The sequence below is a fragment of the Peromyscus leucopus genome, chromosome 16_21 (assembly GCF_004664715.2).
Source record: "Peromyscus leucopus breed LL Stock chromosome 16_21, UCI_PerLeu_2.1, whole genome shotgun sequence".
Lineage (NCBI taxonomy): Eukaryota > Metazoa > Chordata > Mammalia > Rodentia > Cricetidae > Peromyscus > Peromyscus leucopus.
In genome coordinates, this window is record NC_051084.1 from 61,128,944 (window position 1) to 61,156,289 (window position 27,346).

The 27,346-nt window shown below is 43.5% G+C and overlaps 1 protein-coding gene and 1 non-coding gene across 2 annotated transcripts; both read left to right on the top strand.

Annotated features, from left to right (window-relative positions):
- The first annotated feature begins 6,922 nt into the window (after window positions 1–6,922).
- LOC114692337 (glutathione S-transferase A6) lies at window positions 6,923–26,729 on the top strand. Its single transcript, XM_028868063.2, has 7 exons — window positions 6,923–7,057; window positions 13,201–13,312; window positions 18,278–18,329; window positions 19,383–19,515; window positions 22,204–22,345; window positions 23,634–23,765; window positions 26,405–26,729. The coding sequence occupies exons 2-7, from the start codon at window positions 13,226–13,228 to the stop codon at window positions 26,525–26,527; spliced, it is 669 nt and encodes a 222-aa protein (XP_028723896.1). The 5' UTR covers window positions 6,923–7,057; window positions 13,201–13,225; the 3' UTR covers window positions 26,528–26,729.
- Window positions 9,889–9,961, top strand: Trnak-cuu. Its single transcript has one exon. It is a non-coding gene; the product is annotated as a tRNA-Lys (tRNA).
- Window positions 26,730–27,346: the final 617 nt, after the last annotated feature.

The following is a 27,346-nucleotide window of genomic DNA, read 5'->3' on the forward strand; positions in this document are numbered from 1 at the left end:
CTGATCACGCGAGACCCCTTGGCCCGGAACTTGCTAGGCGGAGATATCCGGGCCCACCGGGTATCCTAGCTACAAGGGACGCTTTTGATCCGGAAATGGCTAGGCAGAAGTGTCCGCCCGGTAAATGCGACCGTGTTGTAAACCCTTCACCAACACCTCGATGGCCTTGAAGGTAAAAACATGTCTGAATTGGTAGCCATAGCTACTAAAGTTTACGACAATAGGGAACAGCCAGAGGACAGATAAACCAAGGGACTGGTTCGGATCCTTCTAGCAGGAGATAAGGCTTAGGGGCCACACTGCAGCCAAATACTGCCAAAAGTCACGAACTGGTGGAACCCCAGGGGATGAGCCCCCAGAGAGACCTCAACTAAAGAAGGACCAATGTGCCTACTGTAAGGAGATGAGCCATTGGAAGGGGGAATGTCCTCAGAGGAAAAAGAAAGTAGAAAGGTCCTGGGGAGGACCGAAAGTCCTTGAACTGGCAGGCTGATGACTGAGGAGGATGGGGCTCAGAACCCCTGTTTGAGCCTTGGGTAACCCTGCAAGTGAAGGGGCAACCAGTTGATTTTCTGGTGGACACTGGGGTGCATCATTCTGTGCTGAAAACTCCTTTAGGTTTCAACAAACTTGGGTCCAAGGGGCCACAGGAACAGCTCTACACCCACAGACCACCAAGTAAACTACAGATTTGGGCACGAAGAAAGTGTCCCATTCCTTTACGATTATTCCTGAGTACCCCTTCTCCCTGTTGGGGTGGGACCTACTGACCAAAATGAAAGTTCAAATTCATTTCACTGCGAAGGGGATGATCTTCCCATGGCCTGAAGATATGCCTTATGTCTGGACTTGGAGAATATAGGCTTTTTCCACAGACACTTACTTCAGAAGTGTCTCCTTTAATGCTCAAACTCCAACATTCCATTCCTGGAATATGAGTAGAGACTAACCCCCACCCCAGGGCTAGCAATCCAGCAGTCCCCAGTCATAATCACCCTAAGGACAAATGCCCTAATGGTCTGGGTAAGGCAATATCCCATGACTCCAGAAGCCAAATTGAGCATCATGAAAGATATCAACTGACTCCTGGAGCATGGAATTCTAGTACCTTGCCAGTCACTGTGGAACACCCTGCTTCTGCCAGTCAAAAAGTCAGGAACCAGTGATTATCATCTAGTATGGGACCTTAGGGAAGTTAAAAAATGGGTTGAAGGTATTCACTCAACTGTTCCCAACCCTTACAGCCTCTTAAGCTCCTTCTCTCCAGAGCTCCAAGTTTACTCAGTTCTAGACCTTAAAAATGTCTTCTTCAGCCTAAACCTGAAGGCCAAGAGCCAGCCTATCTTTGCCTTTGAATGGTATGACTCCTACTTGGGCTTCAGCTGGCAGCTCACCTTGACCAGCCTACCCCAAGGATTCAAGAACTCCCCAACTATCTTTGATGAAGCCCTCTATCCAGACTTGAGGGATTACTGGACCTCACACCCTGAGGTAAGCCTCCGTCAATATGTAGATGACTTCTTAATTGCTTCCAAGGACCAGGACTCTTGTTACCAGGGACTCACTACAGGCCTTAGATGAGCTGGGATATAAGGTATCAGCAAAAAAAAAAAAAAAAAAAAAAAAAAAAAAAAAGGCTCAGATCTGCATCTCAGAAGTTGCATACCTGGAATACATTCTAAAAGAAGGTAAGAGATGGCTATCACATGCCCAGAAACAGACTATCCTGAGTATCCCAACCCCTAAGACCCAGAGACAGGGCCAAGAATTTCTATGATCAACTGGATTCTGCAAACTCTGGATACTGAGATTCCCTGAAATGGCCAAACCCCTATATGAGGCCACCTGTGGGACTGAAGAGTCCTTCCTCTGGACTGAGACCCAAGAAGGGGCCTTTAGAGCCATAAAAGAAGATCTACTAAAGGTCCCCACCCTAGCTCTACCAGACATAAACAAGCCCTTTCAATTATTTGTAGATGAAAAGAGGGAGTAGCTAAAGGGGTCCTGACTCAGTCTTAGACCCTGGAAGTGGCTGATTGCCAACTTATCCAAAACAGCTGGATCCTGTGGCTTCTGGATGACCTGGCTTCCTTCATATTATCACAGCCACAACCCTCTTTGTCAACGATGCTGACAAATTCACTCTGGGACAGCCTCTAACCATAACCATTCCCTGCTCCATAGAAGGCATTCTCAAAAATCCCCTTGATCGGGGGATAACAAACACCCAATTGACATACTACCAGGCCCTGCTCCTCAATCACCCCCCACATTAGGTTCTTCCCAAGTACCTCTCTCAACATGGTGACCCTGTTGCCTAATCTGGCCTCAGACATCGTCCATGACTGCACAGAGATCCTGCAGCAAGTACATGGAATCAGACCAGACTTGACTGACATCCCTTGACAGGACCCAGATCTCATATATTTTATGGATGGAAACAGTTTCAACTGGGAAGGAACCAGGTATGCAGCCGCAGCAATAGTTACTGCCTCTGAGACTATCTGGGCCACTGTCTTGCCCAGTGGCACCTCAGCACAAAAGGCTAAACTAATTGCCTTGACCAAAGCCTTACAATTAGAAAAAGACAAGACTATCAATGTCTATGCGGATAGCTGTTATACTTTCGCAGTGGCACATGTTCATGGGGCCATCTACAGGGAAAGGGGCTTACTAACTGCTGAGGGGAAAACTATTAAAAATAAACACAAAATCTTAGATCTACTTTCTGCTCTATGGCTTCCAAAAAGACTGGCCATCATCCATTGCCCAGGACATCAAAAAGAAAATTCCTATAAAGCCCAGGGCAATAGAAAAGCAGAGCAAGCAGCCAAGGAGGCTTCCCTGGCGGGCACCAACTTGCTGATAACACTCCCAGACCCTATGTTGCCTGAGACGTTGGATTATTCTGCCCAAGATGATAAAGACTTTACCTTTTCACCTGACACCTGGCTTAAAAACAAATGGAGGTACACTTCGGATGAAAGACTCATCTTATGGAATGAGTTGGCCAAGTCCTTGACCTACCAGATCCACAGGGGAACGCACTTAGGCCAAAGGAAATCAAAGGAACTCCTGGGACACTCAAGATTCAGTTTCAGAGGTTTAGTTCATTATCATCATGGCAAGAAGCATAGCATCATGCAGGCAGACATGGTACTGGAGAAGTAGCTGAGAGCTCTACATCTGGATCTGCAGGTAGCAGGAAGTGACAATGAGCCACTGAGCCTGGGCTTGATCTTCTGAGACCTCAAAACCCACCCCCTAGTGACACACTTCCTCCAACAAAGCCACACCTACTCCAACAGGGCCATGCCTCCTAATAGGGCCACTCCCTATGGATAAATGTGAGAGCCAAAGTTACATTTTAGGTTTTAATTACTATGCCTTAAAGATACAAGAAACAAAATTGTCTCTAACTGCAAGCCCCTTGCTGAGGACAGATAGTTCCTGAAATGCTGAAGGCTATTATATATATGGCTTGTTTTCTTGTATTTATATATATATATATATAAAACCAATATATATATTGGTTTTTTGAGACAGGATTTGTCTGTATAGCTTTGGAGTCTGTCCTGGAACTCGCTTTGTAGACCAGGCTGGCCTTGAACTCACAGAGATTCACCTGCCTCTGCCTCCCAAGTGCTGGGATTAAAGGCATGCGCCACCACCGCCCGACCTCAAGCCACATATTTTTAATCCCCTAAACAAGTTTGTTTGACCCATCTGCACTGGATATGCTTGATCACACGTGGGCAGGAGGTTCACAGAGAGGAAATACATCAAGATATATGCTTGCCCCTGATTGGATCTGATGAGAAATGCTTAAGCCACTGTCAACCCTGATTTTGGCCCATTTTTCTGGAAACCCAGAGATAGACCTGGCCAGAGTCCATCCACCTGGCCAGTATTTAATTAAAACTTGCTTCAAATTTGGCTTTTAATTGGGGTAGTGGTCTTCTTCTCAATTGGTGGGATTAAAACCAAGCATTCAAACACATGAGTGTATGGAGGCCATTCCTATTCAAACTACCACACATGAGTGAGATTCCTGTAAGTTCCCTATAACCTATCTCTGTATAGATTCACCCGAGAAAAATCCAGGAAAACCTGTCCTTTCAAGGTAAAGTTCACCGCTACATCCTCAAAGGTCACCAAATCTGCGTCCCAGCTTCCAGCCTTGCCTGGACTCCTCTGGCAGATTTAGCCAGCTTTCCTCGGAGCACAACACATGAGCTCACATAGAACCTCAGTCTTTTCAATTTCTAGCTCCTTTTTTGAATACTGGCCCGACCCCTATGCCTACTTTCCTGGACACTGGGCATTTTCTCTCTGCTTCTGAGGAGAGACTCACATCCCTCACATAAAAAGTCACAGCAGAGATGCTCGTAGGCTTGTGTTCTGAGCCTATCTACCTTCCTAACTGGTAACTTTGAAAGCATGACTTCTTTCTCCTCTCCCTCCTCTTGCAGCTTCTGAGAGCTCCAGACTGCCTGTCCTGTTGTTTGTTTTTCTCAAACTCCAGTGAAATGGTCCCTTGAGTGTCTTGCTGGGTCTGTTTTTAAACATTATGTTATGTTTTTATTTATATTGTGGGGGGTGGGTAGGCAGGTGTGTGGTGGTCAGAGGACAACCCTGTGAAGTCAGTTCTCTCCTTCTAGAATATAAGTCTCTAAGATCAAACTGAAGTTACCAGGCTTGGCAGCAAGTACATTTAACTGCCGAGCCAGCTCATAGACCCTCGGTTTTAAAATTCTTTTAACTATGAGTCTAAGACCCTGAAAATGAGCCACTATGTCCCCTGATAACAATGGCCGCACCTCTTCATTTCTTTGTCAAATTTAAGGTTTACGTCAGTGGGGAAAGGTTTCCTTTTTCCAACTTTATCCTGGCCAAATACCAACACAATTTCCAGCACCCCACCTCCACCCCACCATGATAAGCTCAGACTCTTAAACTATATAAAGAAGACTTATATATTATCAAGAGTTTATTCAGGTTGTTGGTGTGTGTGTGTGTGTGTGTGTGTGTGTGTGTGTGTGTGTGTGTCCATGAGCACACACACCAGGGTGGGCAGTACACATGCTCTTGATCTGGAAATGGGTAGAATATGAGTGTAAGGTGCTCAGGTAGCTGGGCTAAGTCATCAGCGATAGTCTCTAGTGAGACAGTTTGTCACAATGTGCGCCTGGAAAGAAAACAGCAAGAAGAACAAATCCCAATATACCCATAGTTTAATGTCTTTAGACTTTGTTTACTACAAATAATTTCTCAGCTGAGGACTAACTCCAACCTAGTAGGAAGAGACCATATTTAAATCATAGAATCCACCAGGCATCCCTCTATGGGACTGATTTCTCCAACAGACAAGTTTCTTCCAGGCTCCAGCCCAACTCTAGTTCAGCTCTATCTATGTATCTATCCATCCATCTATATATGTATCTATATATGTATCTATCCATCCATCTATATATGTATCTATCTATGTATCTATGTATCCATGTATCTATCTATATCCATCTATATATGTATCCATCTATTTATGTATCTATCTATACATCTATGTATCTATCTATACATCCATCTATGTGTCCATCCATTTATGTATCTATCCATGTATCTATCCATCATCTATGTATCCATCTATTCATGTATCTATATATCTATATATGTATCTATCTATCCATCCATCTATGTATCCATCTTCTTATGTATCTATATATCTATCATCTATTTATCCCCTATCTATCCTAAAGCCTCTTGTTCTGCAGCCTCCAGGAACCCTTGTATCCCTCACTATTCCGTGGGACATGAAACCTCAGGGATGAATTTTTCTGGGACAGTGTGATTTCCTCCATGTGTCAGGAAATGCTGTCTACTGAAATGATAAAGTAAAAGTGAAAACAGATGCAGAATGATGAAAAATAAAACAGCAAAAACATTCGCTAAGGAGTTTTATACATGGGGTGAATTGCTTCACAAACAGGAAACTACCAATGATTTCTCCGTATCTGCACAAGCTGACTGTTCTGATGGAAGCTCCACCTTAGCCCCTGGCACCCTGATACCCAAAGAGTCTAGAATGTTCTGGTGGAAGCCCCACCTCTCTGTCCATACCCTGTTCCTCAGAAAGTCCCGCCAAACATGGCTCTTCCCCCAGAGATGCTCAAGACCTCTCCCGTAGAGTATTTAAGCTGCATCCCAGAAAACAGACACATGGTTTTTCAGTCTCTCTTCCCTGTCTCCTCTCTAGGGGGCTGGAAAATCATCCAGGAACCCTTCACTGATTAAACCGGGGCTTTTTCTAATTCAGTCTGATTTGGATCGCTGTGTAGGCAGAGAGGCTTATCGGGGTGAAAAAACTTTTCACTGACAAAACTGCCCAGTTTCAGAATTACCAGATAGTCCATTTTGCCTTTTGAGCTGGATTCTGGTGTAGGACAAATAGGCCACCCTAATTTGTCCCATCTCTGCTTATCTTTCCCCTGAGAATGACAGGCAGTTCTGCTAACTTCCTTTCTTACAAAACCCTCAGATCTAGTTAATGTTGGTGGCTTACATGGGTTTCCAAACCAAAACCAGTGTTACTTGCAAATCCATCCCGCCCTGGAATAAAACCGCCTTTGTGTCTGTGACATCTTGGCTTTACAGTGCTAATTTCAGAGTGGAAATTTTGTATCTGCCTTTGTCCCTGCAGTCCATTCGCCCCACTGGGAAAAGTCTTTGACCCCAAACCCAGTCGCCACCCACAGGCAGAGTAAAACTATCTGAGATTTATCAGTACCATTTTGTCATCAACCTTGAAAAGCAAAATATTAACCCGGTGCTTTGCCGAGTTAGAATGACTTGGCACTTTCCCTTCTAATTGTCAGTGGAGACGACACACACACACTACCCCTGCTTCACTCCTACCCCCTGTCCAGCCCTGAACGGGGTGGGTGTGGCTTCTCCCCAACGGGACTCCTCCCTCTTCTCCCGGATGGAGTCAATCTGAGGACTAAACATTTGCACTTGCGGCTCTTTACTGCTGTGGAAGAAAAGAGAATTCTCCAGCAAGGTAAGGACTGGCAGAGTGGTTTTTCCTACAAGTTTGATTGCCCTGCCTTTTAGATGCTAAGAAAAGTCATTTAATGTCGCCTCCTTAGCACATGAAGGAGAGTTTAATACTCACGCTGTGCTTTCTTGGGCGTGTGCCTAGAGAACGCAGCAAAACTCCCTCACCACCAACCCCCGACCCCCCTTTGTTTAACAACAGTTTTTCCAGAAATGTTAAAAAGAATGTAGAAAATGAGGAAACGAGAGTTTAATGGCCCGAGCAATTGTATTATCCTTATTAGCAGCCCTTTCTGTGACTTCCTTAACAAGATTGGCTAGAGGCACGGTGCACTGAATGAAGCCTGTTCTTACACTCATCACTATTACTCTTATGCGCATCAGGGAAGCTGCGACAAGAATCTGGGAAACTTAGTCTCTCGAAACACTTGCCAGTGTTTCGGACCCGCTAGTTGCTCTCCCGCAGGCACCAGGCCTCGTCCTCTTGCTTCTTACCCCTCATTCAGCAGAGCTGCACCCCCTTTTCGTTCTCATAGAGGGGAGGGGTTGAGGACCGTGCCTTCGGGAATGCTGGAGCCCCCCCCCCTTTTTTTTAAATTAGAAAATGTTTACTTGTTCTTTGATAGTTGCGTACGCGTATATAACCCAGCCTGGTCACACTCATCCGTCCCTTCTCACTGTCCCCACGTTCCCACCCCTACATTCATGTCTTTTTGGTTTGGTTTGGTTTGGTGATCCACTGGGTTTCAGCTGACTGCCCGATGTGTGTGGGCCTGGCCTGCACCAGCCCCTCCCCCATCTAGGACAATGTTGACAGACTTGGTCGTGGGCAGGCCAGGTGCTGGCAGAGCAGCTGCTGTGACTTCATGAGTGCCACAGCTCGGCCATGCTCAGAAAACAGTGATGCACTGCTCTCAGTTCTCCGGGGTTTTAACCCCGCATCGAAGGTTTCCAAGCATCGGAGAAAACCCCTAGGCGTGGGGTTTTCTATGGTGTGAGAGATGCTTTCAGTTTCATTTGGGGTGGGGTTTAAAAAAGACCAGAGCTCCTAGGGTTTAGGAGAATTTAAATAAAAAAAGTTTTGAACGCTTGTTTGCTTTAATGGCTTAGGAAATTAGGGAGTTACATAGCCGTTTTCTCCAAACCCTAACCTATACCTTAATCTGCTTCTTCTATTCTCATGATGAGAAAAGACAGAGCATAGCACCTCACAATAATCGCTGCCCCCCGCATGTGCATTTTTATTAGTTTTTTAAAAGATTTATTGTATTTATTTGTGTGTGAGGGGTGTGTGTGTGTGACCGTGGGTGGGAGCCCAGAAGAAGGCTTTAGATTCCTCCAAGCTGGAGTGAGAGGCGTTTTGGGGGATCCCTACCTGTCTCGTTATGTGGGTGCTGGGATTCAAACTCTGGTCCTCTGCAAGAACCGCAAGTGCTCTGCTGAGCTGTCCCTCTAGACTTCCTTTCTTAGTTTTTAAAGAAAAATAACTGCCAGGAATTTAGAAAACCAGGGCAGAGGACTGGATGGGTTGATAAAAAGAAGTGGGGTGCCCCCAGCAATCTGAAAATATACCCCTGTAGTGTATATTCCCAGCCTGAGGTGTGGGCCTGCAGAGTAGAATCTAAATATAGATTTCATATTGATTTTCCATGAAATGTTCCACGTTCAAGTAAGCCACCTTAAGATCAAGCACAAAGTAGAAACTGGTTCTTCTCTTTAAAAAATCAAAACAAGCCGGGCGGTGGCACACGCCTTTAATCCCAGCACTTGGGAGGCAGAGCCAGGTGAATCTCTGTGAGTTCCAGGCCAGCCTGGGCTACCAAGTGAGTTCCAGAAAAGGCGCAAAGCTACATAGAAAAACCCTGTCTCGAAAAAAACAAAACAAAAACAAAATCAAAACAAAGCAATGATTATTTATGAACAGTTACCTAGCTAGGCTGTAATCAATTGGCCGATTTGTTGGCTAAGGCTATAGTCATTAGTTCGCTTCCCACCGATGCTGCATTTCTGTTTCTAATGTTTTTAGATCACACTGTTGGAGTTGTCGGAACTTTGTAGTGGTTACTTTATTTTATTTTGTTGGTGTGTGTGTTTACCTACAATGTGTGTAAATGCAGGCACCACACAGCTGTGCTCAGAGGATTGGTTCTGTCCTCCACCACAGAATCTGAGGGTGGTCGGCTGCTCTCCAGGCTTGCAAGCCAAGCACTTTTACCAGCTAAGCCATTTCATAGGCCTTTACTTTTGTCTCCTCCTCCTCTCTCTCCCCTTCCTCCCCCTCCCCTCCTCCTCCTCCCCCTTCCCCTCCTCTCTCTGAATTTTCCATATCAAGGAGTCCAAAGATGAGCAGAGTTTAAAGTCTCAAAAGAACAATAAAATGGAAACGTTTAGAATTTGGGGGTGGTAAAGCAAGAAGACCTAGATTTAGACAAGCTAAAGAGCAATGAATGCTCTTTTGAAATGACACATTCCCACACCAGCAGAGAATTTGCAAATTCCTTTTATTTTCTGAGTTTAATATTCCCTTCAGGTTTCCCAGCAAAAAAAAACATGCAAGTGAAAACAAAACAAAATAAAAATCCCAACCCACTATTTCTGCTAGGTAGAGAACTGTCAGTATGATTTATTTTAAAAAAAGATTTGCTTTATTTTTATTTATGTGAATGTGTGTGTGGGGGGGGTGGAGGTGGATGGGTAGGGGGTACTGATAGAGACCAGAAGAAGGTGTTGGATTCTCTGGCACTGGAGTTTTAGCTAGTTGATTACTGCCTTATGTGGGTGCTGAGAACTAAACTAAGGTGCTCTGTGCGAGCAGCGAGCAATCCCGGGGTACCAGCCCGGCTAGCTCAGTCGGTAGAGCATGAGACGCTTAATCTCAGGGTCGTGGGTTCGAGCCCCACGTTGGGCGCCATTTGTTGCTGGAGAGCTTATTCCCACAATCTACGTATAAAATAATCACTCAGACACTTATATTATTATAAACTGTATGGCTATGGCAGGCTTTTTGTTAACTGTTTTTATATCTTAAATTAACCCATTTTTATAACTCTATACTTTGTCACGTGGCTGGTGGCTTACTGGCGTCTTTACATGCTGCTTCTCCTGGCAGTGGCTGCAGTTTCTCCCTCCCCTTCTTCCTGTTTCCCCAGTTCTCCTGATCCAGGAGCTGTCTGTTTAGCTCCTGGAGACTGGCACTATTTGGATGATTGTATTTAAACAGCGGAACAGCAGGTGTGGTGGTAGGACCCTATCAGCCTGGTGGCCCTAGTTTACTGTTGAACTGCTTGGCTCTGTCCTCAGCGTTCTTCCTGGCAAGGAAGCGCTGTAAGAAATGGCTGCATCTTGAGCTAAGGAGCCAGGTGCTATTCCGGGCTGCAGAATAAACAATTCAGAACCTGACACACTACGAGGCTATGCTGACTTCCTGGGAGCTCCCTTTGTGTGGGTCTGGGAGGGAAGTTACCTTTGCAGGCTAAAAAAACTGAATAATGGAGATAAGCAAGAAGAAACTAGTTGGGATGCCAGAACTGGCTTCAAATCTAGAGTTTCTCAGCTCCCTTGCAGCTCAGTACATAGGGAGTCACGAGGAGAGACTAGCTACCTGGAGGGGATGCTTACATTTTACCGGGCATAGAACCCACCAGGCAGAGGCAGGATTGCCTTGGAGTCACTGCCAACAGAAGAAAGAATGTGACAAATGTCTCATGTAGGAAAAATCTCAGATCCTCAGAGATACCTTGTGAAAAAAAAAAAAAAAAAAAAAACAATTATTTGGAGTTGCACAGGGCAAACCTAAATTCAGAGAACCATGGTGCCAGTAGGGGGAACATTGAAATATACGGAGAACATGGTGCTTATAACTACATGTATGTGTGTATGTCTATGTGTGGAAATATTCATGTGTGAGTGCAGGTGCCCATGGAGTACAGGAGAGGTTGCTGGACCCCTGGGAACTGGTGTTCCAAGCAGCTGTGGGCTACCTGATATGGGTGCTGGGAACCAAACTCTGGTCCCCGTAAGAACAGACCCATCTCTCAAGCTTCTCAATCAGGTATATTAGACAATGGTGAGGGGCGTCGGTAATCTAAGGATAAGAAGCCTGACCTCTGAGGTTACGGTAAGAAAAGTGCGGGATGATGGTGGCCCCGCAGGCAGGATCCCACCTCCAGAAAAAGCTGGTGCTTCGTTTTCGCAATGCAGCCATCTTCCCAGCTCTGACTAGCTAAGGGGATGATGACTCCTGAACCAAAAACTACAGCCACTTCAGGGCACTTTCTGTTCTCTCACATGTACACAAGTCCGTGGTCAGGACTAGATTTAAACCTGATTAGTGCAGGAACCAGATCAGGTTGGCATGTCACTCTGCCAGCCACCACCATTGTTTGACACGGCAAAAATGCTCCAAGGGGGCTTATGATGAAAATTGCTTTGGACTTTTAAAAAAGACTAATAGATTACAAGTAAACTACAAGTGTGTGTGTGTGCGCAGGCGCGCGCTAAAGATCTAACAACCCACAACCCGGCAATCTGAAACTGTCTTGCTTTTGTGTATGCACCACAGACATGGCTTGCCTGAGTCTGCCGCTGACTTGCCTGATCTTAATCTGAGGTGCTGTGGGAGTCTCCGGGAGTCCAGCTCCGTCCTGTGAAGAGTTCTTGGGGGGAGGAGAGAGGAATGAGGAAATGATAGATTGAAAGATAGAAACAGATGATAAGAAAGACAGAGACATGGGATAGCTTAGGGAGGGCCCTGGGTCAATACCCAGTCACCTGGAGGTTTATTCCAAAGGGCTTTTTGTACAATGCCAAAGGAGAGGCAAAAGACACCCCCCACCCCTTTCAGGATCAAAGCTCAGCATACAGCCAAATGTAGACCCTTCAAAACACCTGGTAACCACACCTGTGGCCAAATCATCCCATTATGCAGTCCTGCTGGGTAAAGCAAGCCCAGATTCTCTAACCTTGAGTAATTTGGGCCCCCACAAGGTGCATTCCAACTCCTCTCTCTATGCTGTTCTCTCTGGCAGCTTGGAACAGAGCCCATGGTTCCCAGTCTGAAGGGCAGTGCCAGGGAGGTGCTGCTCCAGGAGCACAGTGGACAGTCTGAAGACATTGCAGTTGTCGCAGTTGTCGTAATTGAGAGTTGGGGGAGACTACAATATAATGCCAGAGGTTGCTTAGGAAATAACCTCCAATGATTGCCATAGACTCCTAGAACAAAGATTACTCTGCTCAGAACGTCAGTAGTGCAGGGGCACCTTGGAAAAGAACAAGCTATGAACCTCATGGCTAGTACCAGGACGGGTGATTCTTGAATCTCACCCTCAGCCACAGGTGCATTGCACAACATGAATAGAACCCAAAATGTTTGCCTTTAACATACATGCCACACTCCTGAGAGTTCCTATGATATGAAAACTCCTATGATATTAAAAATGCTATTTAGAACGTATGGTGTACTTTCCAACTCACTAATAAATAATGACATGGAATTTGCAACTATGTGAATGGGAAAATTTTAAGATTTCAGTGTCAAAGGAAGTGCAATTGAATGACAGGTTTTCCACATCATGGTACCTATAGAGATGCCAGTGTCCCTTATAACAGTTGAAAGAGGGTTAAAATGAGAAACTGCCCATTACTCACTAGGCACTAAATAAAATGGTCATGTTCCTTTCAATATAAAAGTATTGCAGCCACTACTCTTTTTCTAGATTGTGAAATAAAACTCATTGTAGACGTGGGACATGTGGTTGTAGTAGAAAAAGAATCCCCTTCTGCAGTGGGGAGAATTAGGCAGAGTGAAGCTGAGCCAGGACCTTCTGAGCAAAGCACCATAGGAACCACAGGGCTAGGGAGGGACTTTGCTCTGGCCCCTTTCCTTGTCAGTGATGTCTGCATTTTAAGGTTTGCCAGGAGCCCAGGCCCTCCTCCACTGTAGGGTCAAGGCTGCTCTGTTTATGTCCTCAAACTACCCATGGTGTGGTTTGGTGCAATGTGGATCAAGAAAGTCTGACAGGGATTGCTAGCAGCCTTGACAAGAACAGACAGATAGTTCTTCTGTACTATTGTATTATTAACCATAATCCTAAGGTACATTTAGCTTCTGTACATTCATTTTTTCATCCATTCATTTTTTTTTAATAGTTAGTGAACCTGAGGAGCTACAACAATGGCGGGAAAGCCCTTATTTCATTATGATGAGGCCCGGGGCAGAATGGAGTCTGTCCGCTGGCTCTTGGCTGCAGCTGGAGTAGAGGTAAGTTTCAAGATGGTCCATCTTCAGATGTACCTAAAACAGACTGTGTCCACTGAGTTCCTCACATCAGTCAGGAGGTGTTTCCTATTGCATGACCTCTAAAGAATTATGACCTCTGAGGAATTGTGCCCTAGGATTAAGGCATACCTTTAATCCCAAAAGTTGAGGCAGGAGGATCGCAAGTTCAGGGGTAGGCTATGCTATAGAATATGACACTATTGAATAAAAACAGACTTGTACCTTACATTAAGATTATCAGTTTTGAAGATATATATAAATAGATATGGCATAAAAAATAGGTGAAATTTTTTTCTTATCACAGCACAGACAGTAACAACTTCGAAGCATTAGTCACAACATGGGTACCACATTTGGATGGAGATTTAGAGTGTGGAAAATAAATAACTCCAACTGTATAGAAGTTCACTGAGTTGTATAGTCTTTGGGTCTGCCTAATTTCAGTGTGTGATTTTCTTTTATTTATAATTATTTTATAATTTATTTATAATTATTAATACAAATTAAAATAAAAAAGAAATAGTTCATGGCACTTATATAAAAATTAGAATTACGAATATTGGATATTTGGTAACACTAATGAATTATTATTGTTTTAGATGTGATCATGTCTTGGTGGGAGGTTTCTCCCCTAACAGAGTTCTTACAGTGTAGAGAACACATTGAAGTTATTTAGAGACAAAATACATGATATCTGATATTCGGGCTGAGTAAGAGGCAATTTGAGAGGACATTGCTCAACTCATCCTAAGAGAAGGGCCTCAAAGAACAATGATATATTGTATTTATTATTATTCCATAGCAAAATAATTAATATATAACATTCTAGCAAATGAAAGTAGAGTGGAAATACAAACCGCAGTTGAGAGGCAGTCAGGAGTGGACAGCAAAGGCCGCTTGTTCAGGGTGGGGCGGACACTGTAGACATTATTATCTTGAGCACTGAGTAAGTGCCAGGTTCTTTTAAGTCCCGGGGATACCCAGTGAGGAAGACAGTTAGTTGTCCCTGCCCTCAGCATCCTACACATCTATGGGAATACAAAGAGGTTAAAAAAAAAAAAAAAGGTGGCCCACTGTTGTTCCTGAGAGAGTCTTGTTTTATAGCTCACTCACTGTGTAGTTTGGGCTGCCCCAAATTCCAGCAATTTCCCCACACATCACCACATATGGCTTCAAAGAAGAGATTTAAATGAATAGTAGAGCATCTAGGACACTCAGCATTTCACTAATGTTCAAGAGGTGCTGGTACTTTTCTGTATGACCCTGTTGGGTGCTGCCCTCTGGAGGCATCCTTGGGTAAAATACATCTCAGTAAGATGCCTGTGATCTGGGAGGGATTTACTTGAGTGGAAATCACAGACTCAGGAGATTTTGCCCTTGGATAGAAGCTGGGAAGAATGGCTAAGGGTTGAGACAGGGTCCTGGGAGGGGACTTGCAGTGCAATCCCAGCCTCCTGTTTACGTGACCCTGAGGGTTGCACTTCACCCTTGCTCCTGGCGTGCATGGGGCTTTGGCTTCATCACTCCCAGGTACAAAGAGAGCAGCCCACAGATAAAAATGGGCACCTTTCTACCTTGGGTTCTTTCAAAACGAATCTTCTTGCCAGTCATGCAGATGTCCACCTGTGACTCAGCCTCTGCAGGAATGCGTTCTTAACAGAAGGGTGAAGTATCAGCAATGAACTCAGTGTCAAGGCCTCCTCCTGTCCACCCCAGGGAGACTGAAAAGGGAGCTGAGCACAGGCTGCCTCGGACTCTTGCTCAGACCTTCTGGGTCTTCTGTGCCCAAAGACTGATTATGACAGATCCATCCATCCCACCGTTCTCACCATAACCAACAAACTCACCATCCCTATCTGACCTTGGTGAGCCTCTTCCTATAACTGCTCCTCCATCCCCTCTGTCCCCTGTGTGTTTCCTGAATGAATGCTTGGCTAACTGGTGGCATTCAACACCTCACTGTCTGTCATCTAATGCAGTGTGACAGTGTGTATGTCTATAATCCAGCATTCCAACCAAGCAGCCAGAGATGAAAATATTCCTACTCAGAACGATAGTAAGTCACAGTCTGTGCAACCAGAGTTAGTACTTATTGCCCAGTGTGATGTGGGGCAAGCCCTACACTGTGTACTTTGAAAACTCTGCCCAGCTGAGTACAGTGGCATGTGCTTAGGACCCCAGCTACTCAGGAGGTTGAAGTAGAAGGAGAATTACTTGAGTCTAGCCTGTGCAACATAGTAAGACTTTGTCTCACATTTTTAAAAAATCAATAGATGATTATTACAAATGAGGAAACAAATGCTGTGAGATCTTCAATTAATATGCTCAGGCCACACAGCTATTTATTAGTTACAGCCTAGATCATAAATCAGATGAGCATCAAAATACAGAAATAATCGTGACTGTTTCTAATGACTTTATTTTTGTAGATTCTATAGAGTCAAATATACTTATATATTTGATATATGATATAAATACAAAATGACATAAAAGCTGATTTGAGGTTTTTTTCTGTGTATGGATGTTTTGCTTGCATGTATGTTTGAAACACAAACATGGCTGATGCCAGAAGAGGCCAGATCAGATGCAATGATCTGAGGCCAGAAGAGGGTATCAGATACCCTGGAAGTAGAGTTATAGATGATTGTTAAGCATCATGTGGGTGCTGTGAATTGAACCTAGATCATCTGGAAGAGCAGCAAATGCTCTTTACCACTAAGGCATCTCCCTAGCTCCGAAATTGAGGGTTGTTGTGCTAGTTTTGCAGCATATCTCAGGCTGGCCATGACCTTGTCATCCTCCTGCCTCAATTCCAGAATGCTGCCATTGCATAGGCATGTGCCACCCATGTCTGGCCAAATTGATTGCTACATTTGTAGCAAGTACTGGCAACTCCTCAGGGCATCAGATCAGTCTCTGGCAGCCCTGTCATGGGCTGTCTTTCTGACCAAAGTGATTGCTCTTGGATAAGCTTGATTTCTAGAGGCAGATGAAGAGCAGAGTAGATGGTCAACAATATTCAGTTGCTTTAAATGAAAAGGAAATGAAAAGATAGTATGAGGAAATAGCAAGACATTCATTAGAATTCTGACACATCATCCTTCTGGACACACACACACACACACACACACACACACTGAATATTTCTAAGTGGTTTGAATGGTTCAGTGAATTATTTCCCATAACAAAATGAGATCATATAACTGTGTGTATAGATTAGAATAATGAGAGTGAGATTTAACAATGACTTCAAGGTCAGATAAATACACAAAAATGAAGTGTTATAATGAACCTGTGCAATCATGACAACCCGAATTTTTTATTTAATATTTTTTAACATTTTATTTTGTTCATGTGTGTGCATATATGTACTATGGATGCATAGGTACAGGCTGGAAGCTAACTTGTGGGTGTTTGTTATTCCTCTACCTCGTGAGCCACAAATATCAATCTCAGGTTGTCAGACATAGCAACAAATGCCTTTACCAGCCCAGCCATCTTGTCAACCTTGGTTAAATATTGTGTGGAAACATGTATCCAGCCATACAAGATCATGAAAATCATGATCCTTTTACTGTTTTACTGTGAGTATTATGAACCTTAAACTGAGAATTCTACCACGAAGTTCCATGTATTCCAGAAGAGGAAATCTACTTAAGCATATCATATGTAAATTATAAACTAGGTTTTATAAAGACTATTCTGGGGGGTAAGGGGAGGGCGTGGGAGGGGGGAGAATAGGGGAACCCATGGCTGATATGTAGAACTGAATGGTATTGTAAAATAAAAAATATATATCAAAAAAAAAAAAAGACTATTCTGGTTTGGTTTCTGTTGCTATGATAAAACAATGACTAGGTGCTGGAGTGATGGCCTGGATTTGATTTCTTTTTTTTAAGATTTATTTATTTATGTATACAGTATTCTATCTGCACATATGCATGCTGGCCAGCAGAGGACACCAGAACTCACTACAGATGATTATGAGACGATGTATGGTTGCTGGGAATTGAACTCAGGACCTCTGGAAGAAAAACCAGTGCTCTTAACTACTGAGCCATCTCTCCAACACTTTATCTGTATCTCCAGTTCTAGAGGATCTGATGCCCTCTTCTGGCCTTTGAAGGCACAAGCATGCAAGGGAAACACAGACATATATTCAGGCAAAACAGCTATATCCATGAATTTTTTTTTTTTTTTTGCATAAAAATAAAACACTGGCCAAAACCTGTTTTGGATGAAAGGGTTTGTTTATCTTATATGTTAAATCACTGAAGGAAGCTGAGGCAGGAACTCAGGCAGAGACCATGGAAGATTGTTGTTGCACTGGCTTGCTCTCCTGGCTTGCTTAGCTAGCTTCCTTTGGTAGTCCAGGCCCACCTGCCCAGGGATAGCACTGCCCATGGTGGGCTGGGCTACATCTATTAGCAATGAAGAAAATGCCTTACAGACATGTCCATGGATCAATCTGATCAATGACATCCTCCAGTTGAGACTCCCCCAGGTAACTCTGGGCTGTGTCAACTTGACAGCTGAAGCTGACTAGGACAGAGACTGTTGGTCCATGTCATCATATCTTGTGCCACAGACCCAGTGATCTTACTTGGAGATGCAGACTCCTGCAATCTTACAGCTTCACCATGAGAAGATCTTTGCAGGCTTTCCCTTATTGTGAAATCCCTCCCAGAATGTGAAGTTGTCATAGTTCTTGGTGGGGAGCAGGGTGGAAGGGAAAGGACCTTCAGGATGAGCAACTACATGCCATGAGTTGTGCTCTCTTGACAGGTCAGACATGCAACCTAACAGCTGTAAGCAGGTTGTTCCATACACTGCCAACACTGAAGCGCTCCCTCACTTACACTATGCATGGAAGAGAATGTATTCAAGTGAAGAAGCCTGCAAGACTAAAGAAAAACTGACAACTCCTTTGCTGTTTCTGTTTTCTAGTATGAAGAGAAATTTATACACACCAACGAGGACTTGGAGAAGTTAAGAAGTGGTAAGCTCAAGTACCTGAAGACCACAGACGGGGGTGTCTTCCAAATGGGTTAGACCCCAGGTCATGAGGGTGTGTTTATAGGGTGGTTCCAGATAGGGGATGCCAGAGAAGAGTAGGATGTCAGTAGGAAAAACATAAATGAGGAGGGTTCTTTGGGCAGATTTGAGGCTTACTTAACGTTAAAAAGGGCTAGGCCTCTGAGCATTTGCTAATGAAACATCCCCCCAGTGCCTTCCCTGGCTTTCCCCTTTTTTCTCCACTTTTCTTGAGATACAGAGCACGCAGGGTCCCATGCTGCTCACTTCCTGCAGTAGGGCAGAGAAAAGAATCAAGTCCAGTGCTCACCTTGAGTTCTTCAGTCTGGTGGCTTGACCTTGACTCCCTGCTGGTCCTTATAGTGAGATGGTCCTAAAGGATTGGAGGTTCAGACTAGAGTGTGAGGAGGTGAAGAAACAGGAATAGATGGCAGCCATGGGGCTAGGGATTCATGCCTTCCTTGGACCACTGCCTCCTGCTATGATTAGAAGAGCACACAAAGATCCTGACATAGGCCAGGCAGTGGCGGTGTACGCCTTTAATCCCAGCACTCGGGAGGCAGAGCCAGGTGGATCTCTGTGAGTTCAAGGCTAGCCTGGTCTACAGAGCAAGATCCAGGACAGGCATCAAAACTATACAGAGAAACTCTGTCTCAAAAAAAAAAAAAAAAAGATCCTGACCTAGAAATTGTTCACCTTGTTGCATTCTCTCCCACTTTCCTAAGAATAGCTATGAGCAGAAGTCAACATGAAGAAATAGAAATTCCCTGGCATGTGTCTGGATGGGTAACACAGACAGAAATGAATTAGCAATCTACTGATCAAGGGCTGGGGAGGGAGGAACTATTAGACACTTAAAAAATACTAATTGTTTTTAATTAGAAACATTAAGTTACCAGGCTATAATGTGTTTCCTCTTGTATTTTATTCTTTTGATGGCTTTTATTCTGAAAGCATATGTGTAACCCACAGCATTAAAAAAAAATCTCTCTCTATTTTTGTTTTCCTTTTTCAAAAGATGGAGTTTTGATGTTCCAGCAAGTACCCATGGTGGAGGTGGACGGAATGAAGCTGGTGCAGATCAGGGCCATTCTCAACTATTTTTCCAGCAAATACAACCTCTATGGGAAGGACATGAAGGAGAGAGCCCTGTACAGTATATTTCTATTTCAGTATCAATGGATATCATGAGAAGGATCTAAGTCTTTCATTGAATGATCAGATCTATGGCAGGGGGTCATGGCCACCAGTAGGCTTGCCTTGGTATTTATACTGGGTTGAAGTATATCAGAGTCCTCTGTAGATGAGGGATGAGTAATGGTAGGGTGGATCCTGGTGACTGTAACAATAACCAGGGATGTTCTCAAACACAACACAGGGATAGAAGCTTGAGAGCTCTCATCAGCTATGAATTTGGGAGAACATTGGAACCATTATTCCAGGTGCTCAGGCTTTTCAGAAGCTGGCTGCTCAGAACATGAAGTCTAGAGATAAAGGATTGACAATGTAAGGATTTCATCTGCCAACTTTTAATTTCCAGGAATGATCATGGTCAGGACCAGGAAATTAAGCTACCAGCTAATTACATGGACTAGTCCAGTGTTCAAGGGTAATAGAATTGAGATGCCCAAGATCCTGGAGTCATTTGGCTCGTGCCATGTAGAACTACAGCAGCTGGATTGAGTCGGTGCCACCAACCCTGGCAGCTTGCCTCCCAGTTGTGGTAGAACTGCTTCATTGACATTTAGCCAACTATGGTGGCAGGGGACATGGCTCAGTCAGTAAAGTCCTTCCTGTCCAAGTGTACACATTGAAGGTGTGACATCCAGCACCCACATAAAGGTGCGGTGCCACAGTGTGCTTCAGTAACCCCAGTGCTGGGAGGCAGGAACCAGTGGGTCCCACGTGTTTGCAGCCGGTCTAGTAGGAAAATCTGAGCTCCAAGTTTATCTGAGCGCATGTCTCATGATGGTGGAGGCAATAGAGAAAAACACCTGGCATTGACCGCTGGCCTCCAAGTGCACATACATTCATGACAGTGTGCACATAAACACATGCATGCCAATTTATTTCAAAAGAAAGTAAAATCTGTTATGAAATGTTGGCAGTTCCTCTAACAGTTAAATACAGTATTATTGATGACCGATCACTTCCTCAGTCTGGTGTATATCCAAGAAAAACAAAAATATGCCCTCTTCTGTTCTTGTACAGAAAGGCTCATAGAAACTTTCAAACTATGGAAGAAATCAGCAAAATATGTAACTAGATGCACTTGACATCCTTCCCTACATAACAGACCAAATTAAGATAAAAGCCAGCAGCTGTATCACTGGAAATATCTAGTTGGTGAACCTGAGCACTGAAGTGCCCACTAGACATTTCAAAGCCACTGCTGTCCATCCAACTAACACTTAGGATTCATGACCAGCAGAAAGTCTTTGATTATAGAATCTACTCTTCAATAAAAGTGGTAGCTTCTTCTACCTTCACATTATGAGTGTTCTGAGATGAGACAGGAAGGACAGTAGAAGCCTGTAAATGCAATAATTGCTTGCGCCTTTACATATCTTAGCAATGATGAAAATCTCATCCTGAGAAGCTTGAAAGAACCCAGATAAGGTCACAAAACAGATCCCTGAGGCATATTGCAACCAATCTGTCAGAAGGGAAAGATCATGGAAACAGACCCACAATAGGCTACACGTGAAGGACATCACTAGACTAACTGGAATAAAACCCAGTGAGTTCATCACCAGAGGACTGGTCCCACTGCACATGCTTACATGGGTCATAGACTAGAAGGCCAAGGATGGTGGTAGTAACTTCCGCTAGTAAAGCAGAGGTGAGTACAAAAGGTAAAAGTAGAGCAGAGCCACAAAAGAGAGAAGAGAAAATCAATTCCCGCCTATGTAGGAAATCATCCAAACACAACTGAACACAGATGGAAGGAAATACAAGAGCATGCAGCACAACCAGGAAAAATGAACAGAACTACGAGGGTGTGTCCACATCTTGGTCTTGAATGTGAATGGATTAAATTTACCACTTAAAAATATAGTATATGAGGAACCCCCAAAAGCACAAAACTGGAGGGATTTTAGTACCTGATCTCAAAATGTACCACACATTGATGGCATCCAACCTAGTGTGGGGCTGGCATAAATCCAGACACACAGTGCCATGGAATGGAATTGAGAGCCCAGGAGCAAATGCATGTATATCTACTCAACTGCTCTGCAGCAGACATAAACACCTATACTGCAGTCATGGGTATCTACATGCACAGGAATGAAACTAGACCTCTCTGTTACAGTTTACAGAAAATAAAATGAATAAAAGTCATATGTGCAAAACTAGAAACTAATGCCACTGAGAGAACTTGTAACATTAAAAGGACATGGGCTGAGGCAGCAAAGGAAGCAGAAGCACCTGAGATATTACAGCGATTTGTGAGCTCTCAACCATTTTTACTCCTGATACCCACACCCCATTTGTTCAGAGAGCAAGCGAAAGCAGAAGAGGCATCCTATTTGCTGTACCCATGGGAAATGCCTGAGTTCTTCCAGGTTCTCTCCTGGCAGTGACACTAGACAAGTCACCAGTGCCCCCAGCTGCATTTGGCCACAGGTACAACCAAGGTTTTGACCCACGCGTTCCTTTTAGATTTCTCTAAGGAACCAATGTTCATTGTAGAAGCCCTAGCTACTGTCTGACACAGAACAGGAGGAAGGGGCGGGAGGTGGGAGTGATACCTGCTGATGCTCTGTCCTCTGAGGTTTTCAAACTGAAAAATGTCGGGCTGGACAGGTTCAGCAGCTGTGTTTGTTTTTGTCTTTCAGGATTGATATGTATTCGGAAGGTTTGGCAGATTTGAATGAGATGTTTATTCTCTACCCATTTGACCCACCTGGGGTCAAAGAAGCAAACATCGCCCTGATGAAAGAGAAAGCGACCAACCGTTACTTTCCTGCCTTTGAAAAGGTTTGCAGAAGCTGTTTGGACTTCAAGATCCATAATAACGTGTGTGGGTGTGGTGCCATGTACCTGTTATCCCAGCACTCAGGAGGCTGAGACAGGAGGACTCAGGCTGGGGCTGCTGAATAGCATGCTTTAAAGGGGTGGCATATCAGGGCGCTATTAAAAAGGAGTTTAGACCAATGGTTCTCAACCTTCCTAATGCTTGGACCCTTTAATACAGTTCCTCATTTTGTGGTGACCCCCAACCATAAATTTATTTCTGTTGCTACTTCATTTTGCTACTGTTATGAATCATAATGTAAATATCTAATATGTGACCCTACAGGGGTCATGACCCACAGGTTAAGAACCACTGGTTTAGAACTTGTCTTAGTACTAGAGTGTGGCTTAGCTATTTACTACACCCAAAATGCCATACACTGTGAGTTATGCAAGCATGGTTAATTTGTAACAATTCTGGAGACTGGAACGGAGATCAAAGTGCTGGCAGATGCAGTTATTGATGAAGGCCTGATGTCTGTCTCCTGGTTAGCTGGCTTCTAGAAGTGTCTTCACAGAGCCAATGGGTTAAGGAACCCTCCACATCCTTTTATAAGGGCATTGGTGCAATTTCAGGGTCTCCTACTCATTTACTAATTTGAACCCCGGAGCCCCAGTCCACTAACAGAATGATGCTGAGAGTTAGGGTCTCAACAGAAAGAAGCAGGGGCCCCAGCCTGTCTCTGTGTGTTCAGGATGTGGTCTGTGGTGGTATTGTGTTTCCCAAAATATTGTGTACCCTAATAAATTTATCTGGGGTCAGAGAACAGACAGCCACTAGATACAAAGTCTAGAAAATGGTGGCACTCACACCTTTAATCCTAGCATTCCAGAGATAGAAATCCCTCTGGATCTCTATGAGTTCAAGGCCACATTGGAAATAGCCAAGCATGGTGACACGCGCCTTTAATCCCAGAAAGCCAGCCTTTAATCCCAGGGAGTGGTGGTAGAAAGCAAAAAGATATATAAGGCGTGAGGACCAGAAACTAGAAGCCTTTGGCTGGTTAAGCATTTGGCTGGTTAAGCATTCAGGCTTTTGAGCAGCAGTTCAGCTGAGAGCCATTGGGATGAGGACACAGAAGCTTCCAGTCGGAGGAAACAAGACCAGCTGAGGATCCGGCGAGGTGAGATAGCTGTGGCTTGTTCTGTCTCTCTGATCTACCAGCATGGACCCCAATAACTCGCCTCAGGTTTGATTTTATTAATAAGTACCTTTAAGAATCCTGCAACAGTGGTCCCTTGAATTTTCCAGGTGTTAAAGAGCCATGGACAAGACTACCTCGTTGGCAACAAGCTGAGCAAGGCTGATATTCACCTGGTTGAAATGATCTACAACATGGAAGAGCTGGATGCCAACATTATAGCCAACTTCCCTCTGCTTCAGGTGAGCTAACTCACACTTCCCCATCAGGAATCCAATGTCTGAGCTTGGGCTGATAATATTTCATCTCCAGCCTTCTTCTGGCCTGCTAAATGAACGTCTAGGCATTTGTTCTAAGGCTTTACGATAATCTTGTTCTGAAAGAAAACCAGTTGGGTGGTACATAAGAAGGACCCAGCATCTCGGCCCCATGCATCCTCTTATCCCATTGACATCTGTCTTCTTGCTCTCTGGTATGCTCAGCATCTTAGGTGAAACTTTGTCTTTGCAGAGTCCATTGGAGCTGACCTCTCTCCATCTGATCTCATACCCTCAGCTTTCACCCCTGCTGTCAGACATCAATTTCCCTCCTACACACACACACACACACACACACACACACACACTTCCATCAAAAACTATCTTTATCTCAGTGTAAAAGTTGATTATGATCGACACTTGATTGGCTATAATATTTATATTCTTTTTTTCCCAAAGAAATGGGTTCCACTAGGACCGCCCCTACTGCCCAGTCCATCCCCTCTCCTCCTCCGACTAGACCCTTTCCTCTCCTGAAATGGTTCCACTTTCTGCTTTCATTAATATATGTTCCAGTGCTCTCATTTGCCCCCCCTTCCTTTTAAACCTCCCCCCATAAGGCCTTTTCTACAGTCATTCCTCACATATATAACACACTAATTACACCTTTAAATCTAGCTTGTGCATGTGGGTGAAACATGTTCTTTTGTCGTCTTCAGTCTAGTTTATTTGCTTAACATAATGATTTCCAGTTCCATTCATTCTCCTACAAATGTCATTATTTCATCCCTGAGGGGTGAACAAAATTCCACTGTGTTACTGTCCTACATTGTTGTATTACTTTTATTGATTGGTATATATTGAACCAGCTTTGCATCCCCAGAAATAGTATCTGATCTTAATGTGTCCTTAAATTAGATTTTTCATTGACATTAAAGAAATACAATTATAGAACATTTCTTTTTTTTCACTAATACTTCCCTAGAGGACATAATTAACCTTGTTAGCACCCCCAACCCCACACTCCGCACAAAGAGTTAGTGTACTTGAATGCTGTGAAGTAGATAAGAACAATTTTAAGGATTGGAACCTGAGTGGCAAAGAACACTTTCTATTTAAATTATAAAAATGTTTAAGTATAAAAGGAAGGAAGGAAGGAAAGAAGGGCAATCAAATGGACAATGGTGGTTTCAGATTGAAAAGGTCGTTCACATTTCATGTCATACATTTTGTCTTAGTTAAACTAGAAAAATAGAAACAAGATTACTATCATGCAAAATATTCACCACAGCATGCTATATGCACCCATTCCAATCCTCTGTTCACCCCTTAACTCTTCCAACTCAATTACTTCCCAGGCCGTTGGGCCTGCCAGTGATATATAGATATTCAGTATATAGACATAGAGCATAAAGATATTCTCTTTGATCCAGTCTTTGTTATGTCTGTACATTGGCTCAGTAGACAAACAGCTGTGATCTTGTCAGACTATCAATAAAACCAAACAATTGACTGATATCATATGTGTGGATGGACTATTAGGATTCAATCCCTGCAGATGTTCTTCGTACATTTAACAAACAACTCCCATGTACTCATTCACAGACTCATAGTCAATGTAGGTCCTGCCATCTGGCATCTTGGTAGGCTGTACCAGCAGAAGGCTGTGAGACATCATCACACAAACAATGCTTTGTTGAAGCCGCCATCAACTTATTGACATATTTTATGTCTGTGTTTATTAAGAAATTGTACTGTAGGGAATGTGGATAGTTTATTCATTCATTTGCTTGTTTGGTTTTTGGTGTTGTCCTTAATCTGGTTTTGATATAAGTATGGAAGTCTAAATGAGAATATCCCCCATAGGCTCAGATATCTGAACAAGTGGTTCCCAGTTGGTGACACTATTTGGGGAGGTTTAAGAGGTGTGGCCACATCACTGGGGAGTGACCTTTGGGCATTTATAGTGCCACTCTACATCCAATTCCCTCTCTCTGCTTCATTCTTGGGGTGGAAGATGTGAGTTCTCAGCTTCCTGTTTCTACCACCATGCCTGCCGCCTGGTGTGTGCCCCCCTCCATGATAGACTCCTATGGTTCCGGAACCATAGGCCCAAATAAACTCTTTCCCTCTATAAGTTGTTTTGATCATGGTGTTTTATCATAGCAACAGAAGAGTGCCCACTACAGAAATGTAATAGTGACTGGATGTATAGCATCAGTATTGTAATATTTCTTGCCTTCTGTTTCTTGAATCATTTTGAAAAGCATTAGTGTTAGGTCATCTTTAAAGGTTTGGTAGAATTCAGCGGTGGCCTTCCTACAGTCCTGGGATTGCTTTGTGGGGAGATTCTGAATTATTGTGTATTATTTAAGTGGTTTACATTTTCTGATTTGATTTTGGCACACAATATGTCTAGTTATTTCTCTGTTATTTCCTATATTTTCCAAATCTTTGGAATATATTTGCAAAATATTCCTAATGATCTTTGCAATTTTATTAGAACCCATTAATTATCCCTGTTTTCATCTCTAATGCTGTTGATTTGGGTCTTCTCAGGATGATAAGTATGGAAGTCTAAATGAGAATATCCCCCATAGGCTCAGATATCTTTTTTACTGCAGGCTCTGAAAACCCGAATCAGTGACATGCCCACCATAAAGAAGTTTCTGCAGCCTGGCAGCCAGAGGCAGCCTCCTGTTGATGAGAAAAGCATACAGAAGACAAGGAAGATTTTCAAGTTTTAAGGAAATGACATGGACCCAGCGCTACACCTCCATGTCGATCCTGAGAACTGTCAGTGAGCTTTCTCACTTATGCTATCAATGAATTAACGGGCTCCCATGGCATAGCTTAGTGTAAACACTTTTATTAGGATATGCTGTGAGATGTTTTCTAATTTCCTGACTTAACTCTTTCCTGTAATAAAAAGTTTAATAAAAATGAAGATTGTGTGGTTTGTTTTATAGTCTTAGCATCTTTTATCTCATCTATCAGAGTCAAGTTCAGAAATTTCACTTGATATTCTTTTTATTTATTTATTTATTTATTTACTTACTTACTTACCTACTTATTATATGTGCAGTATTGTGCTTGCATGTATGCCCTCAGGCCAGAAGAGGGCACCAGATCCCATTACAGATGGTTGTGAGCCACCATGTGGTTTCCTGGGAATTGAACTCAAGACCTCTGGAAGAAGAGCCAGTGCTCTTAACCTCTGAGCCATCTCTCCAGGCCCTTTACTCTATGTTCTTAGGTTTACAAAATCATGGCTGTAATTTTGGAGTAGTACCCCAAGTAACACTTTTTTTTTTCTTCTTAGAAACATTTTTATTTTGGTTTTGTTTATTTATTCATTTGTTTTGAGACAGTATCTCACTTTGTAACCTTTGCAGTACTGGAACTCGCTATGTAGACCAGGCTGGCCTCAAACTCACAAAGAACTGCCTATCTCTGCCTCCAGAGTGCTGGGATTAAAGGTGTGTGCCACAGTACCTGGCTGGGAAAACTTATTTTTAATAATAAAAATTTTAATTTTCATTAGCTATTTCTCTGTAAATACTTCA